The sequence below is a fragment of the Sapajus apella genome, unplaced genomic scaffold, assembly GCF_009761245.1.
Source record: "Sapajus apella isolate SASKATOON/1434 unplaced genomic scaffold, GSC_monkey_1.0 scaffold35, whole genome shotgun sequence".
NCBI lineage: Eukaryota > Metazoa > Chordata > Mammalia > Primates > Cebidae > Sapajus > Sapajus apella.
Genome location: NW_022436975.1, coordinates 20,733,207 through 20,748,364, shown reverse-complemented (window position 1 = coordinate 20,748,364; position 15,158 = coordinate 20,733,207). Strand labels below are relative to the sequence as shown.

At 50.8% G+C, this 15,158-nt stretch overlaps 1 protein-coding gene across 1 annotated transcript in view; it reads left to right on the top strand.

Annotated features, from left to right (window-relative positions):
- Positions 1–1,590: 1,590 nt before the first annotated feature.
- The window catches only part of PRDM14 (PR/SET domain 14), an 18,054-nt gene continuing 4,486 nt past the window's right edge, over positions 1,591–15,158 (top strand). The window contains exons 1-6 of the mRNA XM_032296031.1: positions 1,591–1,669; positions 2,904–3,627; positions 4,255–4,308; positions 4,395–4,552; positions 6,831–7,101; positions 14,335–14,537. Of these exons, the coding sequence (XP_032151922.1) occupies positions 2,928–3,627; positions 4,255–4,308; positions 4,395–4,552; positions 6,831–7,101; positions 14,335–14,537 (1,386 nt within the window). The 5' untranslated portion in view covers positions 1,591–1,669; positions 2,904–2,927. The remainder of the gene's footprint in view (positions 1,670–2,903; positions 3,628–4,254; positions 4,309–4,394; positions 4,553–6,830; positions 7,102–14,334; positions 14,538–15,158) is intronic.

The window sequence follows — 15,158 nt, the reverse complement described above, 5'->3', positions numbered from 1 at the left end:
GAAAACGGCAACAGAATGTATTCTACTTTTCCAGTAAACGATCCTTCCACAGAGACACTTGATACAAGATTCGACGGGCGCTTTTCACTTTTTCGATCTGTTGGCCAAGATCTTATCACCTCCAAACAAGGAGACAAGGAAACCCTGGGCTCTTGATCCTATTTCGATTGAGAAAACAACGCGCTCCTTGGGAAGCGAAACGGGGCTGGCCGCGAGCAGCGCGGAACCACGCGAAGGCGTCGGGGCGGGCAGGCGCGGGGACCAGGGAGACCCGCGGCGGCAAAGGGGGCGAGCGGGTGGCGGGGCACGCGGGGAGATGAGGCTGAGCTCATGCCGCCCGCGCCCCCGATGGCCGGAGTCCCGCTCCTTCCTCCTCTCTTGCAGCCCCGCCGCGTCCTGGCGAAGGCTGCAGGGTCTGATTTCCTGCACCTACAAAGGGTCGCCCTCCCGGCTGCGGCCGCTCTGATGATCCGGGCCCCGGCCTCCCTACCCCGCCAGCTTTAGGGACTCCGGCGGCGTCTCTTAGCCGGGTAGATGTTCCTCCTTTCCCTCCCTCCTCCAAGCCGCTGCCAGGCCGGGGGTGAGGCTGCACCTCGGTCTTCATCTCAACGGTCGCGCCTGGGGCGGGTCTCTCCCCATTCAGCTTAGAGGGAGCAGCGGCCGGGCTGGCGGGGCTGGGGGGCGGGGGTGCGGGGAGCGAGGAACCCGGCCCTGCTTACTCGGCGGGACCGCGTTTCCCCCACCCTCGGCGCTTCCTTCTGTGAATGTGAATGGAACTAAATGCTCCTTTCTCTCCCTCAATGGCCGGCCAGGGGAATTCAAATGCGGTCTTGGGGAGCTCGGTATGGGTCTGGACCTTGGTTTTCAGAGCCTGCGCGTCCAAGGTCGCGAGTCTTCCCCGAGGGAAGTGACAGCTGCGGCGGTGCGGGAGGCCCTTCCTCGGTCGTTGAAAGCCACTTAAGGAATAAGGGCCGCCGAGAGAGCAAAACGACCACCCGAAACCGCGGAAGTGTTGGGGGTGCCGGGCCCAACACGCCCACGTGTCACCGCCGGGGACTCACGAGGAGCCTCTTCCCAGCGCTCAGGGGGGTGCCCGCTTTGTCCCCAGGTGTCAGGAACCGACGCCCACCAGGTGCACCAGCGGCTCAGACGCCGCCTTCGGGCGGGCTGGGCTTCTCCGAACTGGGAGCAGAGAGTAAGGGGCTCGACCCAGGACGCGAGTCCTGCCTTCTAGGCTCGGGTTCATGTGCGCGCGGAGGGGCGTATCTGGGGGCCCTGGGTAGGACACGTGTCCGGCTTTTAGCTCCCCGACTCCGTACTCCTGGAGCGGCAATAGTGCCGGCCCTGAAAAGCCAGCAGCTAGCGCTCTCCAACAGGGTCCCGGGGAGCGTTTGGAGAACTGATGAGTTAAGTGCGCGACCCCAGGGGACAGGGGTGACGAATCGAGAGTCCGCCAATGGCTGCGGTGGGCGGGGAGAAGACGCCGCGGGGATCCGCGTGGGCCGGGTCCCTTCCCCACCCTCGCCCTCTGGATGCCCCGCGGCCCCGCCCGCCCTCTTAAACCTGGCTCAGCCCTCGGGGCCCGCCCGAAGTCTACCGAGCCCGAGTGGCCCTGCAGCGTCCTGGAGGTGTCTGCTCCGCCGCAGCGTTCTCGGAGGTTGTGTCGGAGGTAGGCACAGGGCAGGGCGCGCCTGGGGCAGGGCGCGCCTGGGGCAGGGGACAGTGGTCTTCTGGGGCCGCTGGGGAGGGCGGGCAGCAGTCGCTGGCGCAGTTCGTTTTGGATGCTCGTTTTGCCTCACGGGAGCTTTGAATCCCAAGTTGCAGATCCCTGAGGTCGGAGGAGGCCGAGAGCGGGGCGCCTTTGGAGGATCGGGAGGAGACTGGCTGCTGCCTGCGTCCTGGCTGACCTCTTCTCCTGACCCCGTGTTCTTTAATTTCTGAGTCACGACCCTGGTTGGTTTTCTTATTGGGCTCATTGATCTCAAGACCGGCCGGCCCTGAAGGGGCTTCATTCTTCAGCCTCGGTGAACTTGCTGCCTGTCCATTAAAACGCCATCCTTTCCCGGCGGCGCGGGGGCGGAAGGACAGGCGGTCGCCGGGGCTCTTCTCTCCCATCTGGCCGGGGCCCGTCCAAGCGGCTCCGGAGGGGCGACCCCAGGCCCGAATAGTCCTGGTAGAATGACTGGAGTTTCCGAGGGACCGAGGGAAAACAGGGTTCTGGAGGCGCATCCTAGGGCAGCAGACGGCGGCGCGCCCTTCCCTTGCGGGCAGTCAGGGCCGCTGGGCCGGAGCAGGTCGCGGGGTCCCTGGACCTGCCAGGTGGCTCAGGGAGCGTGTCTCCATCTGCGGGGCGCGACCCCGGGTCGTCGGCTCTTCCCTCCCAGCTGAGGGCCCAGGAGCGCCTGAAGCTGTCGCCCGCTCCATTGCCCTCCCGCCTCCTGAGCTCCGCTCCAGACCCAGCCTCGGGGTTGGGAGGGCCCTGAGGCTCAGACCCTGCAAAAGAGTTTTGTTGGGCGGAGAAGAAGGAAGGGTTGGGCCGCGAAGAAGGAAGGAGAGGGAACTTCAACGGGTTTTGCTGGAACCGGGTTGGGGCCGAAAGCGGAGAGCGGGTGTGTGGAAGCAGCCGGGCTTGAGGAAGGGAAGACCGAGGCGACACTAACCTGGAATTTAGAGTCAGGCGGGTTCCCGGCAGATTTTCGTTTGGGGCTTTTTGTGTTTGCTTCTATTGCTGTTTTTTCGTTTTGTCTTAATTGCGGGAGAGGGTTGGCGGGATCCGACTGAGGGGTTTAGCCTTTTCCCTTGGGCCCGGGGCTGGCTCTGGTGGAGGGAGCAGGCCGGGAGGTGCGGGCTGGACCCCGGGCAGGGCCCGCGCGGTGTCGTCAGCGGTGCCCGCTTTTCCGCAGAGCCTCCTAGCACGCGGGCCCGGGATGGCTCTTCCCCGGCCAGGCGAGGCCGCCCCTCCGGACAAGGTGTGCTACCCCCCCGAGAGCAGCCCGCAGAACCTGGCCGCGTACTACACGCCTTTCGCGGCCTATGGACACTACAGAAACGGCCTGGCCACCGCGGAGGAAGACTTCCAACCCTTCCGGCAGCTGGAGGCCGCCGCGTCTGCTGCCCCGGCCATGCCCCCCTTCGCCTTCCGCATGGCGCCTCCCGTGCTGAGCCCGAGTCTGGGCCTACAGAGGGAGACTCTCTACGATCTGCCCTGGTACGGCAAGCTGCCACCGTGGTACCCAATTCCTCACGTCCCCAGGGAAGTGCCGCCCTTCCTGAGCTGCAGCCGCGAGTACATGGGGGCCAGCGGTGAAGATCTGGGCCACCAAATCACTGGTGGCCGCAACGAGAGTGACCCGTGTTGTGGACCCGAAACTTTCATTCCACCGCCCCCTGTGGATGCCTCTCTGTTACCTGATGGGCTGAGGACTTCGCAGTTATTACCTTGCTCACCAAGCAAGCAGTCTGAGGATGGTCCCAAACCCTCCAACCAAGAGAGGACGTCGCCTGCCCGGTTCCACTTCACGAAGGAAGATCTGCACTTCGTTCTATACGGGACCACTCCCAGCCTGGAGCACCCAGCCAGCCTGCAGCATGCGATTTCAGGGCTCCTGGTCCCCACAGACAGCTCTGGTAAAGGGAGCCCACACCATCTGGGAGTTGAATTGGATGGGAATGCACGTGGGAGCAGCGGGAGTGGGAAAGAGGCACTTCCAGGTGGAGCTGAGTGTGTAGAGCGTGTGGGGGAGAGGTACCTCCGTGAGAGCCAGGGTCGGCTAGGCTCACTTCTGAGGCCCTGATTGCTTAACTGCATGACCAAGGTTGGTTTCAGTGAGAGCTAAGGACCAAGAGAGAAATGGTTCATGCAGTGAACTCCCACGCGGGTTCAGATTCTGTGGTAACATGCAATGACAGCCTTCCAGCAGTTCACACCTAAGAGTCCCCTCTCAGCCAGCTACCTTTACCTCATTCAAGCATTAACTCCGATCCTCAAATCCCTTAAATTTGCCTAATGGGGTTAATTACATAACCTTGCATGAGGCTGTTCTGAGTTTCAAATGAGAAATTGTGTATGGAATTGCATAGAGTGAGATCGTAAATGGACAGCTCATGTAAAATGAGGATGGAAAAATAGAAATGACAAATAAACATCAAACTGGGATGATGGCTACCTCTAGGGAGTTAAGGAGGAAAACGCCTTATAAAAGCACTTCATAATACATTTCTAACGAAAAACTGTTTAAAACTGCCTTTTGCTAGGATCTGATTCTCCTCCGCAAACTCTGGATAAAGACTCCCTTCAACTTCCAGAAGGTAGGCAGAAGTCCTTGCGCGAATTTCTTCCCTGAACTCACACAGAGTCACCCTCCTCATTCTTTCCTGCCTGGGCTTTCCCCCAGGTCTGTGCCTCATGCGGACCGTGTTTGGTGAAGTCCCACATTTCGGCGTGTTCTGCAGTAGTTTTATTGCCAAAGGAGTCAGGTTTGGGCCCTTTCAAGGTAAAGTGGTCAACGCCAGTGAAGTGAAGACGTACGGAGACAATTCTGTGATGTGGGAGGTAAATCTGTTTCTGGTGGCTGTGCTGCTGAAAGTGGGGCGGGAGACGAGGAGGGGAAAGCCTTGGCCTTTGCCACTCTGGGAGAGTCCTGGTCAGAGAGAGGGGACATCCAGGGCAGATATCTGGGGCTTGTTCCCTGTAAAGGGAAGGAAGGGCTAGTGTTTGCTCCATGAGGTTAGCACCTCTGCATGAATTCTGTGTTTTGCGGGTGCCTTAGGTCATTTTAGTCTGGAAGATTAGCTATGGAATAGACATTTAAAGAATCAATACATTATATTATATTTATAGACAAAACCAAATGCTTTAGATATTATAGAGTGCTGAAAGTTTTAAAATTCAATATTGGGCCGGGCACGGTGGCTCAAGCCTGTAATCCCAGCACTGTGGGAGGCCGAGGCGGGTGGATCACGAGGTCAAGAGATCGAGACCATCCTGGTCAACACCGTGAAACCCTGTCTCTACTAAAAATACAAAAAATCAGCTGGGCATGGTGACGCGTGCCTGTAATCCCAGCTACTCAGGAGGCTGAGGCAGGAGAATTGCCTGAACCCAGGAGGCGGAGGTTGCGGTGAGCCGAGATCGCGCCATTGCACTCCAGCCTGGGTAACAAGAGCGAAACCCCGTCTCAAAAAAAAAAAAAAAAATCAATATTATTCTCTTATAAAATTAGTCAAGGATTTAAAAAAAAACAACAACAGATACTCTTCAAGATCTAGTGATGATATATTAGGGACATGCTGGTGGGACTGCAGTTTGTCACCTGCAAGAGAAAACCATTTGTCAGAATGTATCAGATACCTTAAAATGCTCAAAATCCCTTGACCTTGAATTTCTACTTCTAGAAATAGAGTATAGGAAAATAATCTGAAATCAAGGCTATGTGGTATATGTTAATTCCAGGGTTGTTTATAATAACAAAACATTGGAGACAGTGAAATTGCCAGCAGCAGAGAAATAAATAATTTTTCTTTTTTTTCCTTCTTGAGATAGAGTCTCTGTCTGTTATCCAGGCTGAAGTGTAGTGGCACGATCTCAGCTCACTGTGACCTCTGCCTCCTAGAAATTCTCCTGCCTTAGCCTCCCGAGCCGCTGGGATTACAGGCATGTGCCACCATGCCCAGCTAATTTTTGTATTTTTAGTAGAGATGGGGTTTCACTATGTTGGCTAGGCTGGTCTTGAAATCCTGATCTCAGGTGATTCTTCCCCCTTGACCTCTCAAAGTGTTGGGATTATAGGTGTGAGCCACCACGCCCAGTCTTGAATGAAATCATTTGTAGCTCCATCAATATGCGTGAAAACTAAGTGGGGGTAAAATCAAAACTGTTGTGTTTAAGTGGTGGAATTCACTGTAACCTTTTGGTTTCACTTACCTCTGCTTACGAAATTAACATATGCTCACTACAGAAATTTGGGAAGCAAGAAAGTGATAAAAGAATCTTTAAGAATGAATCACATTAGGCAGGCTCAGTGGCTTACACCTGTAATTCTAGCACTTTAGGAGACCAAGGTGGGAGGATCACTTGAGCTCCGGAGTTTGAGGCCAGCCCAGGAAACATAGTAAGGCCCTGTCTCTACAAAAAATTTTTTTAAAAAATTAGCCAGGTGTGATGATGCATGCCTGTGTAGTTCCAGCTACTCAGGGGTTAAGGTGGGAGGATCACTTGAGTCCAGGAATTCGAGGCTACTGTGAGCTGTGATTGGGCCACTGCACTCCAGTCTGGGCAATAGAGTGAGACTCTATCTCTTTACAAAAAAAATGTGACATTACCTAGAGAGATGTCCTTAAACTAACAAATCTACATTGGTGTTAGTAGATTTATAAACTACGTGTAATGATGTAGAAATCTGAATAATAGGCTGGGCGCGGTGGCTCATGCCGATAATTCCAGCACTTTGGGAGGCCGAGGCGGGAGGATCACCTAAGGTCAGAAATTCAAGACCAGCCTAACCAACATGGAGAAACCCATCTCTATTAAAAATACAAAAAATTAGCTGTGCATGGTGGTGCATGCCTGTAATCGCAGCTACTCAGGAGGCTGAGGGAGGAGAATCGCTTGAACCCAGGAGACGGAGGTTGCGGTGAGCTGAGATTGTGCCGTTGCACTCCAGCCTGGGCAACAGAAACTCCCATCTCAAAAAAAAAAAAAAAAAATCTGAATGATAGAAGTCTATTTGGTGGACTCAAATGTGAGATTTGGGTTATAAGTTCTTCAAAGTTCATTTTGTAGATTCAAAATTAAAAAGTACAGTACAAACTTCATGTCTTACTTCATTTAGATCTTTGAAGATGGTCGTTTGAGCCACTTTATAGATGGAAAAGCAGGTATGGGGAATTGGATGTCCTACGTCAACTGTGCGCGCTTCCCCAAGGAGCAAAACCTAGTTGCTGTGCAGTGTCAAGGGCATATATTTTATGAGAGCTGCAAAGAGATCCACCAGAACCAAGAGCTCCTTGTGTGGTATGGAGACTGCTATGAGAAATTTCTGGACATTCCTGTGAGCCTTCAGGTCACAGAGCTGGGGAAGCAGCCATCTGGGCCCTCTGAAGGTGAGTGCTCATCTTGTCTCACCCGGTGAGGGCATCCCACTAGAAGGACTGGGCTCTTTTCCACAAACCCTCCGTGTGCAGCTCCTCTCCCACAAAGGCTAATGCAGAGGATGAAACACGGGGGTCTCTAACCAGGGGGCGTTACCCAGGTGAAGAAAAGCATTCTCGGCCGGGCGCGGTGGCTCAAGCCTGTAATCCCAGCACTTTGGGAGGCCGAGGCGGGTGGATCACGAGGTCAAGAGATCGAGACCATCCAGGTCAACATAGTGAAACCCCGTCTCTACTAAAAATACAAAAAATTAGCTGGGCATGGTGGTGCGTGCCTGTAATCCCAGCTACTCAGGAGACTGAGGCAGGAGAATTGCCTGAACCCAGGAGGCGGAGGTTGCGGTGAGCCGAGATCGCGCCATTGCACTCCAGCCTGGGTAACATGAGTGAAACTCCGCCTCAAAAAAAAAAAAAAGCAAAGAAAAGCATCCTCAACTTCCCAAGGCTGTGGAAGCTGCTCCTATTCATAAAGATACCTGTTCTTTGGCCAGGCACAGTGGCTCACGCCTCTAATCCCAGCACTTTGGGAGGCTGAGACAGGCAGATCACCTGAGGTCAGGAGTTTGAGACCAGGCTGACCAATATCTAGAAACCTCATCTCTACTAAAAATACAAAATTAGCCAGGCGTGGTGGCGCATGCCTGTAATCCCAGCTACTTGGGAGGCTGAGGCAGGAGAATCGCTTGAACCCAGGAGGCAGAGGTTGCGGTGAGCCGAGATTGTGCCATTGCACTCCAGCCTGGGCAACAAGAGCAAAACTCTGTCAAAAAAAAAAAAGATAACCTACTTTTCCTCCCACCCCAAGAATAAAAGAAAGTGAGATAAATGGATGTAACCTCTGCCGTGGTGAGCCAGTTTCTGATTCATCTCTGCCCAGGCTAATGTAGCTGAAGTGAAATCACTAGAGCCGTGTTTTTCGAGTGGCACGTTGCAGAGTTGCATGTCTTAGTGGGGTGGGAAATCAATTCAGTGGCTGAGACCCACATTTCTTAAAAAAGAGAATAAGCATAGAGTAGAATAGAAAATATTGATGGGAATCACTTAAGAGTAAGCATTGTGTGAAATTTTTATTTCACATGGGGATGTGTATGTATGCTGGGTGTAGGCAATATAAAATACATTGCCTACTATGGGTCTCAGGCAAGTTGGAGAAATATTGAGCTGGACTCTCACTCTCAAACTTTATGTGGGAAGGAATACCTGGGGAACTTCACAATGCTGGTTCTCATTCAGGGTAGGGGCCCAGAATTTGGTATTTTTATCAATTTCCAGGGAGTGCTGCTAGTCCTGGTCCCTGGACCACAATAGAGTAGGAGGGAGCTAGAGAGCCACCAGCCCACTCTAGAGACGGTGGAATTTGCATGTTAAATAGCTCTCCGAGTGATTTCTAGATACACTAAAGTTAACTTTAGTGTATCTAGAAATCACTCGGAGAGCTATTTAACATGCAAATTCCACCTAACTTGTTAGGTGGGACGAGATAAATGTAAATCGCTGTAAATAAGAGAGAGGGCAGGCCTGGCATGGTGCCTCACGCCTGCTATCCTAGCACTATGGGAGGCCAAAGTGGGTGGATCACTTGAGGTCAGGAGTTCAAGACCAGCCTGGCTAACATGGGGAAACCCTTCTCTACCAAAAATACAAAAATTAGCCAGAGGTGGTGGGAGGTGCCTGTAGTCCCAGCTGCTAGGGAGGCTGAGGCAGGAGAATCATTTGAACCCAGGAGGCAGAGGTTGCAGTGAGCCAAGATCATGCCACTGTACTCCAGCCTGGGCAACTGGGCGTGGTAATCCTGTAATCCCAGGATTTTGGGAGGCTGAAGCAGGCAGATCATGAGGTCAGGAGTTCAAGACTATCCTGGCCAACATGGTGAAACCCCATCTCTACTAAAAACACAAAAAAATTCTCTGGGCGTGGTGGTGCACCCTTGTAGTCCCAGCCACTGGAGAGGGTGGGGCTGGAGAATTGCTTGAACCCGGCTGGGAGGCAGAGATTGCAGTGAGCCAAGATCACACCATTGCATTCCATCCTGGGTGACACAGAGTGAGACTCCGTGTCAGAAAAAAAAAGAAGTGAATTGCATCTGCATGCCTGTTTTGTTTTCCTGCTAGACTGAGATGCTTTGGGGCAGGTAATAACCCTAAACATCTTAGTATCTTCTGCTCCTGGATCCCAGTGTGTACCGAATGTGAGGAAGACGTTAGAATTAAATTAGGAAAAGCTGCTTAGGGACGAGATGAAATAAGGCACGGGTAAGGCAGAGGGAGTGCAGTGGTGTGATCTCTGCTCCCCGAAACCTCCGCCTCCTGCCTGCCTCAGCCTCCTGAGTAGCTGGAATTACAGGCATGCACCACCACACCTAGCTAGTTTTTGTATATTTAGTAGAGACAGTTTCACCATGTTGGTCAGGCTGCTCTTGAACTCCTGGCCTCAAGTGATCCTCCCACCTTGGCCTCCTAAAATGCTGGGATTACAGGCATGAGCCACCATGCCCCGCCTTTTTTGAGAGATGTTTTCACCATATGTATTGAATTATTACCATGTTTATAACTTTGATGTCTCAGTAATACTCTTCTGGAAATTTATTATTGAGAAATAGTCTAAAAGACAAAAGCTATGCTTACGAAGATTTGTAACTGTGGCACCACGTGTGAGGAAAAATCACAAATGACCTAAATGCTCAGTAGTATAATAATGAAGTAAATGATGATGCAGGTTCAGCATCCCTAATCAAGAAATCCTAAATCCAAAATGCTCTAAATCGAAACTTTTTGAGCACCAACATGTTGCCAAAAGTGGGAATTTCCACACAAAATTACTTACCACAAACTTTGTTTCATGCACAAAATTATTTAAAATATTGTGCTATTGTGGGCTGGACGTGGTGGCTCGTGCCTGTAATCCCAGTGTTTTGGGAGACTGAGGTGGGCAGATCACCTGAAGTCAGGAGTTCAAGACCAGACTGGCCAAGATGGTGAAACCGTGTCTCTACTAAAAATACAAAAAAATTAGCTGGGGCCGGGCACGGTGGCTCAAGCCTGTAATCCCAGCACTGTGGGAGGCCGAGGCGGGTGGATCACGAGGTCAAGAGATCGAGACCATCCTGGTCAACATGGTGAAACCCCGTCTCTACTAAAACTACAAAAAATTAGCTGGGCATGGTGGCGCGTGCCTGTAATCCCAGCTACTCAGGAGGCTGAGGCAGGAGAATTGCCTGAACCCAGGAGGCGGAGGTTGCGGTGAGCCGAGATCGCGCCATTGCACTCCAGCCTGGGTAACAAGAGCGAAACTCCATCTCAAAAAAAAAAAAAAAAAAAAAATTAGCTGGGTGTGGTGGTGGATGCCTGTAATCCCAGCTACTCAGAAGGCTGAGGCAGGAAAATCTCTTGAACCCGGGAGATGGAGGCTGCAGTGAGCCGAGATCACGCCACTGTACTCCAACCTGAGCAACAGAGCAAGACTCCATCTCAAAAGAAAAAAAAATACCTTCAGGCTATGTGTATAATGTATAAAACATAAATGGACTTTATATTTAGACTTGGTCCCATACCCAAGATACCTCATTATGTATACGAAATATTGCAAAGTTGGGAAAAAACTTGAAATCCAAAGCACTTCTGGTCCCAAGCATTTCAGAAAAAGGATACTCCACCTGTATATTAACATGGGCTAGTATGTGGATATCAGAGGCAATCAGAGCAAGCAACAGAATGAGGGCTTATGATGGTTAAGTGGTGGAGGAAACCGTGCATGTGGATAAGATACTTGTGTTCCAGTTCTGAACCAAGTGATACCTGACGCTTACAGCATTGTTACGAGGGCATATATTTTGGACAATGTTTGGAGTGAAACTTGTAAACAACTTAATTTGTTGGGAATAATTATAAATGAATGTTAATCTGTTAATATGAATGGTTTGGATGTGATAAAAAGGAAAGAAAAATTAAAATTCCATTGCACTCTCTCTCTTTTTTTTTTTTTTTTGAGTCAGAGTCTCGCTCTGTTGCCCAGGCTGGAGTGGAGTGCAGTGGCACGATCTCAGCTCACTGCAACCTCCGCCTTCCAGGTTCAAGTGATTCTCCTGCCTCAGCTACTCAAGTAGCTGGAACTACAGATGCACACCACCATCCCTGGCTAACTTTTTTGTATTTTTAGTAGAGATGGGTTTCACCATGTTAGCCAGGATGGTCTCGATCTCCTGACCTCGTGATCTGCCTGCCTTGGCCTCCCAAAGTGGTGAGATTACAGGCGTAAGCCACCACACCTGGCCCCATTGCACTCTCAAATGAGGTTTTTTACCCCAAAGGCTTTTTGGGGAGGATTGGTGGTAGGTGGGAGCCTTCCCCTTTAAGGTCTTGAGTGGTGAGGGAAGGGTCTAGACTCTACGTGGGCAGGTTATTTGAATATGCAGGCATTCCCCTCTTGTGAGGGAGACAGGGAATTTGTGTGTGTGTGTTTTGGGGTGTGGAGGTGTGAAGCGATAGGGGGAGTGAGGATAGGGAACAAGGTAAAACTAGGAGGGATAGGGAACAAGATGAAATTAGGGTTCATTTCTGCCTAAGTGCTTGTTCTTCAGCGAGCTCACTATTGAACCTTCATTCTGAATTTTGATGTGCTTTAGTGCTTAGGTTTGTAAAATTGCTGACCCTCTCTTCCCTTCCCACCCCAGGAAGCAGGAAGACCAGATATTTCTGACCAATAAAAATTCTACTTCTGTACCAAAAAAATGTCCTAGCAAGGGGATTCTGAGAGTATTAGCACCTCAATGAAAGTGACAGACAGAGCAGGGCGATGGATCAGCTTGGGGTTGGCAGTTGCCTTCCTGGTTATTTACTTAATGAATGGTTTATTTCCTTAGCCACCTGTTTAACGGGCCTGGGATGGAGTTGTCAACTAACAAAGCCCCTGATGGACAGCTTCCCTGCTGTCCTGAGGCTGAGAAGATTTCTATCTGCAGACTCTTGCATAGACTCACTCTTGGCTGCTCTCCCTCCCTGGGGTCAAACAATGAGGTCTCAGTGGTGTATTCATAGTCAAAGCCACTTTATCCTCTGGAATCCAGAGTGTCCGCCACAGGGATGCTTTTGTAGGTGGCCCCTGTTCTCCCGCCTTCCCCCAACACATAGACACCTCTGGACGTAGGACCTGCTTTGCTAGAGTCTAGCTGCGCCCTCTCTAACTTCTCTTCTCCTCCCTCTTCCATTGATAAAAACAGATTTATCTCTCAGTCTTGCTTGTCATTCAGTGATAGCATCACTCATGTTGGTGAGACTCAGTAAGTGTTAGAATTAAATTCATCATCACAGTAACGCTGTGCATTAGGGAAGTCAAGATGCTTTCACTCTTACTCTATACATAAAGATCCTAGCTCTGGAATCTGCCGCAGGTTTTGAGAAATGAAGTATAAATTAAGAGGTCCCTCAAATTTCGTAAAATGGAACGGCACTGTGAAGCCTGGGCAATCAGCTGTGGGTGTCCTGGTGACAGCTCTAAGCTTGTAACTCAGGCTGATCTTAAAGGCACAAAGAGAAATAGATCAGCCTCAGTGTATTAACCTTGTTAACAAGTACCAGGCAGGAATGTGTTCAAGAGCTGCAGGGTTGTTCTGCCCTTAAATGTGGAAGGATCTCTTCAACAATCCATTTCCAGGAACAAAAGGGAAGGACAGCCTATAAGTTAAGATATTTAAGACGCAGAGCAATCATATACAACATGTAGACTCTGTTTGATTCCTAATTTGAATGGACTGACCAGGAAGTAATTAGACAAATATATGTGTGTGTGTATAAGTACATATATGTTTCTATAAAGGAATAAGAGTTAATTGTTTAGGTATGACAGTGTGACAATGAGATTATGGTTATGCTTTTTTTGTTTTTGTTTTTTTTTTTGAGACAAGCTCTTGCTCTGTTGCCCAGGCTGGAGTGCAGTGGCTCAATCACCGCTCATTGCAGCCTCAACTAACTCCAGGCTCAAGCAATCCTCCCACCTCAGGCTCCTGAGCAGTTGGGACTAAAGGCGTGTGCCATCATGCCCAGATAATTTTTATTGTTTTTTTGTAGAGATGGGGTCTTACTGTGCTGCCCAGGCTGGTCTCAAACTCCTGGGCTCAAGTGATCTGCCCACTTCAGCTTCCCAAAGTATTGGTATTAAAGGTGTGAACCACTACACCTGGCACAATGGTGCTTTTTTGTGTTTTTGAGACGGAGTTTCACTCTTGTTGCCCACGCTGGAGTGCAGCGGCACAATCTCGGCTCACTGCAACCTCCACTTCTGAGGTTCAAGTGTTTCTCCTGCCTCAGCCTCCCAAGTAGCTGAGATTATAGGCATGCGCCACCATGCCTGGCTACTTTTGTATTTTTAGTAGAGATGAGGTTTCACCATGTTGGCCGGGCTTGTTTTGAACCCCCCACCTCAGGTGATCCTCCCGCCTTGGCCTCCCAAAGTGCTGGGATTACAGGTGTGAGCCACCACGCCCGGCCGATAGATTTTGCTTTTTAAAAAGATGTCTTGGGAGGCCAAGGTGGGTGGATCACGAGGTCAAGATATCGAGACCATCCTGGTCAACATGGTGAAACCCCGTCTCTACTAAAAATGCAAAAATTCAGCTGGGCATGGTGGCGTGTGCCTGTAATCCCAGCTATTCAGGAGACTGAGGCAGGAGAATTGCCTGAACCCAGGAGGCGGAGGTTGCGGTGAGCCGAGATCACGCCATTGCACTCCAGCCTGGGTAACAAGAGCGAAACTCCGTCTCAAAAAAAAATAAAATAAATAAAATAAAATAAAAAAAAGATGTCATCGTCTAAAGATTACAGTTAGATATTTTTGAATCAAAGGCGGGGGGATCACGACGTCAAGAGATCGAGACCATCCTGGTCAACATGGTGAAACCCCGTCTCTACTAAAAATACAAAAAATCAGCTGGGCATGGTGGCGCGTGCCTGTAATCCCAGCTACTCAGGAGGCTGAGGCAGGAGAATTGCCTGAGCCCAGGTGGCGGAGGTTGCAGTGAGCCGAGATCGCGCCATTGCACTCCAGCCTGGGCAACAAGAGCAAAACTCCATCTCAAAAAAAAAAAAAAAAGACCTCTTATCTAAAACTAAATAAATAGATAAGGAAATATCCTCTTGAAGGAAGTAGGGAAGGAAGTAACTGAAGAGACATTGTGTTTGCTGTGTTTGACAGAGTCTGCAGAAGGCTACAGATGTGAAAGATGTGGAAAGGTATTTACCTACAAATATTACAGAGACAAGCACCTCAAATACACCCCCTGTGTGGACAAGGGCGATAGGAAATTTCCCTGTTCTCTCTGCAAACGATCCTTTGAGAAGCGGGACCGGCTGCGGATCCACATTCTTCATGTTCATGAGAAGCACCGGCCTCACAAGGTGAGTATTAGGAGGACACATGACCCGCCATCCCATTCTCTCTCCCTTCCCAAGCTCCTGAATGCGGGGAGGCCCTCACAGGTGCTAGCAGGGCTGTAGTGCCTGACCGACACCCTCTCTGAAGGAGGAGAGGATAGTATTACGGAACAGGCAGTCGGGAATAGGCAGGGCGATGCACACGTGTTAGGATGCTTGCACCAACAGAGGGAGGAACATGGAGGAAGGGGTCTCCATGGCCACCTAGACACGCGGATTATGAAAGATGCACAGAAGTGGCCTTGAGCCAAGTCTAGAAGGACAGATGGGGTGTCTGATTTATACTGGTGGCAGGGTTAGTTGGGCTGGGAAAAGGGTCAAGCTGTTCCAGGCAGGAAAGGGCCTGGCATGTGCACCTGGGAAACTGCACCTTGTCCCATATCTGTGCAGGTGTATTGACAGGTATAGGTGAGAAGGAAGCGAAGGCCTGGTCCTTCCAAAGAGCAGAAGGCTGGCCAGGCGTGGTGGTTCACACCTGTAATCCCAGCACTTTGGGAGTCCAAGGCAGGCGGATCACCTGAGATTGGGAGTTCAAGACCAGCCTGACTAACATGGAGAAACCCCATCTCTACTAAAAACACAAAA